The 3212-nt window shown below is 34.8% G+C and overlaps 1 protein-coding gene across 1 annotated transcript; it reads right to left on the reverse strand.

Moving 5' to 3' along the window:
* Positions 1-1011: 1011 nt before the first annotated feature.
* On the reverse strand, positions 1012-1938 carry LOC102313480 (olfactory receptor 11A1-like). Its single transcript, XM_005953501.1, has one exon. It carries the CDS (start codon positions 1936-1938, stop codon positions 1012-1014), a length of 927 nt encoding a protein of 308 aa, XP_005953563.1.
* Positions 1939-3212: the final 1274 nt, after the last annotated feature.

Genomic DNA, 3212 nt, shown 5'->3' on the forward strand with positions numbered 1-3212 from the left:
CTGTAAATTATATTATTAATGCAATGGTAATGATGATGATTATTTAACAATAGCAGTAAAATAATTTCCCTGATCCACAGAACTTTGCTTATGAACTAATTCATTTCAAAACCATCCACAATACATTTATTACACCCTGTAAGAGTTTTCAGATGAAACTACAGGCTACATATTACTGTCACATATGCAACAATTCATCACCAGCCACATTTCTACACATACTTCGGAACAGTCCAGGTATATCTGACTTTTGGGTCTATGTAAACTTTGTGTTATCTGATGTACTAAAGTTTTTTAAGTACATCAGATTTAAGTTTTCTAATCCTGGTCTTTGCCTCCTTAATGATACCTCTGACATCTTATTCAAACAAATCCAATGCAAAATGCTGTTTGCTGGATTCACATCCGTAAAAAAGACAATTACAAAGCACTGGTTCAGTCCTGACATTTGTATGAAATCATTCTGGGTACAATGTCTTCGCTGTATCGTTAATTTCAAACATACCATTGCAAGATTTAATAAGGCTCGACCCACATCTGTCAAAGCCTGGAAAATCTTCCCATCCAACATTATGTGTTGGCAGAGGCAATAACTTATTGTAACTTTGTGTACGTATTATTATTTGTTCTTCCTCTGTTTTTTTTTTCTTCTATTCTTCTTTGCTTTGTTGCCAAAGTTGCATTGTTATTGCAGTTTATAATGATGCTGAATATGTCTGTACCCTCACTCCCGCTCCCGAACCCTGTTGTAAATCAGTAAAATTTTGATCAGACATAAAAAAAAAAACATTTTAATTGTTGCTAAAAATAATTTAAACTCTAGTAATCCTCACCCCAACAGTTTTTTTTATAAGTCTCTCTACATCATCTTTACACTGAGGCATTAGGAAACTACTGTAATTAAAATCACTGTTAGCAGAAGAGTACTACCAAATTTTGATAGAATACAAGATGGAAAAATAGAAAAGTCACTTTTTACTGTCTCACAATGACATGAGAAATTATTATAACTTAGCTACACCTGACATGACAAAACAACCTTTTTAGGTGTTTAGAGATTTCTTTCATTTTCAGACCATATATAAACGGATTTAAGAGAGGGTTATAAAAAATCACTTGCAAAGTCATTATTAATTGTGCAGTTTTTGGAAAATCTAGTTCTAATCGACCTATAATGACATCATATGCACACAAAGTAGTAAAAATGCTTAAAACAAACAGGTGAGGTAAGCAGGTCTCTGCTGCCTTTTTCTGGATAGCTCTACTGCTTCTGTAGGTTATTAGAAAAATCTTTGCATAGGTGAAAAGTATGAAAAACACAGGAAAAATAACAACACTTAGCATCACAACTAAACCATAAATTAATGTTGCTCGTGGGCTCTCACAGTAAAGTTTCCACAATGAATTATTGCAAAGGATTCCTTTCAAAGTGAAATTACAGAGTTTATTATTAAGAACTAATGTATGCAACACTGCAATTTGAAGACCAGGCACAAACCAAGATAAGAATAGCAAAGTATTGATGGTTGTTTGTCTCATGATGACTGGATACTTTAAAGGCTTACATATAGACACATATCTGTCAAATGCCATTGCTGATAACAGTAAGAAATCAGAACCAGCTATTGAGTAACACATGAAGTGCTGAAATCGACATGCTGAAATAGAAATAATCTGTTTTTCAGATAACACATCAACAAAGAGTTTTGGGTAGGTCACAGTGCTCAGGAGAACAGAGTTCACTGACAAAGCTGCAATAAAAATGTACATGGGTTCATGGAGATTGTGATGAATGCAGATTAGGAAGACAATCACTGAATTACTTATAATTATTAAAACATAAAGTGCAACCATAATTAAAAAATATAGATATCCGAATCTCTTAAGATCAACATAACCATCAATGGTTATATGTGTTATATTTAATTCATCATCCATTGCTATATTCAAACAATTTAAATCCACAAGCAATATGACAGACTGTATAAACAGACTGAGAAATCAAGAGAAGACTATATCAATTTTATACGTATGAGATACCAGAAAGTCCTCTATCTCAGTCCACATCTGTGAATGTAAATGGTTGCGATCAGTTGAATGGTCTTATGAGTGTTTTTAATCTCTGTGGATCTTATTAAGAAAACTTTACTGCTGTCGTGCAAACATGTTAATCAAACACTGTAGGCTTAAATCTCTGGGATTTGTTAGTGTTTCTGCAAATTTTGGTAAGATAATAAAAAATATTATACCAGTAACATTCAACTCTTCATCCAATCTTATATTCTTGAGAACATAATTATGATGAAAATATTATATAACAATATACAAAGATATGAGACAAGTAGTCACACGGATGGTTAACAAAAGATTTCTTTTCACAAAATTGAGTCAAATAACTTATTTCCAATTTTGTTTTTCAAATTTTATTCCATAATAAGATCTGTATGTTTTGTAGTTTTAAATAATAAATAAAGCAAGGGAAGCAGAACAAGCAAGGCCAGAATTAAATAACTTTTTTTTAATATAGTTGCGCATTGTGGATATTTACATACAGTAGATCTTTACATATCTCTCAGAGACTATGGTACAGTGTGTTGTGTGGGTTGGAGGTCTTCTTTACTCTTACAGAGTCTGCCACTGCTAATCTCCTTCCCAAACCTAGTAGATCAGTGAGCGTGAATCTGAGTGAACCTGTGCTAATTCTGAACTGGAAGGCCATTAGATCTAAGATTTTTGATATATAAGCCCTAGATTAAGATATTGTAGATATTATACTTGGGGCCAGCAGTTTAGATTACCTGTTATAGGCTCGAGGGACATACGTTCAGGTTACAAAAAAAAAAGGTGAGTAAGCTAGGAGATTGGTTAATAGTAGCATTCTGATCTTCCACCCCACAATACGCACGTTTGAGATTTAGACATTCATTTCACTGAGTCAGGTATGGATATTTGCACCCATTTTGGGGTTGATGGTCAGAACTCCCCATGTGCTTCAGGAGGAGGTGCAGGGAAACCAGGGATAAAACGTGTGGGACGAGCACCCAGAAGCCAACTCAGCCTGAAGCAAAAACCCCAGCAACTCCCCGGATTACCCGGATAAGGTTAACACTCCAGGGAGATCTCGTCGCAAAAAACCAGCAAGACTAGTCCCTCAGACACAGCAGGTGGGGGGGCTCTTCTTCCTTTCTTCTTCTCTTCTTCCTTGGGGGGCT

The sequence above is a fragment of the Haplochromis burtoni genome, unplaced genomic scaffold (genome assembly GCF_018398535.1).
Source record: "Haplochromis burtoni strain Fernald_Lab_line unplaced genomic scaffold, NCSU_Asbu1 Contig_4805, whole genome shotgun sequence".
NCBI classification, from domain to species: domain Eukaryota; kingdom Metazoa; phylum Chordata; class Actinopteri; order Cichliformes; family Cichlidae; genus Haplochromis; species Haplochromis burtoni.

Coding starts and splice junctions, on each gene's coding strand:
- LOC102313480 (XM_005953501.1), bottom strand. CDS start 1,938: ATGGATGATGAATTAAATATAACACATATAACCATTGATGGTTATGTT.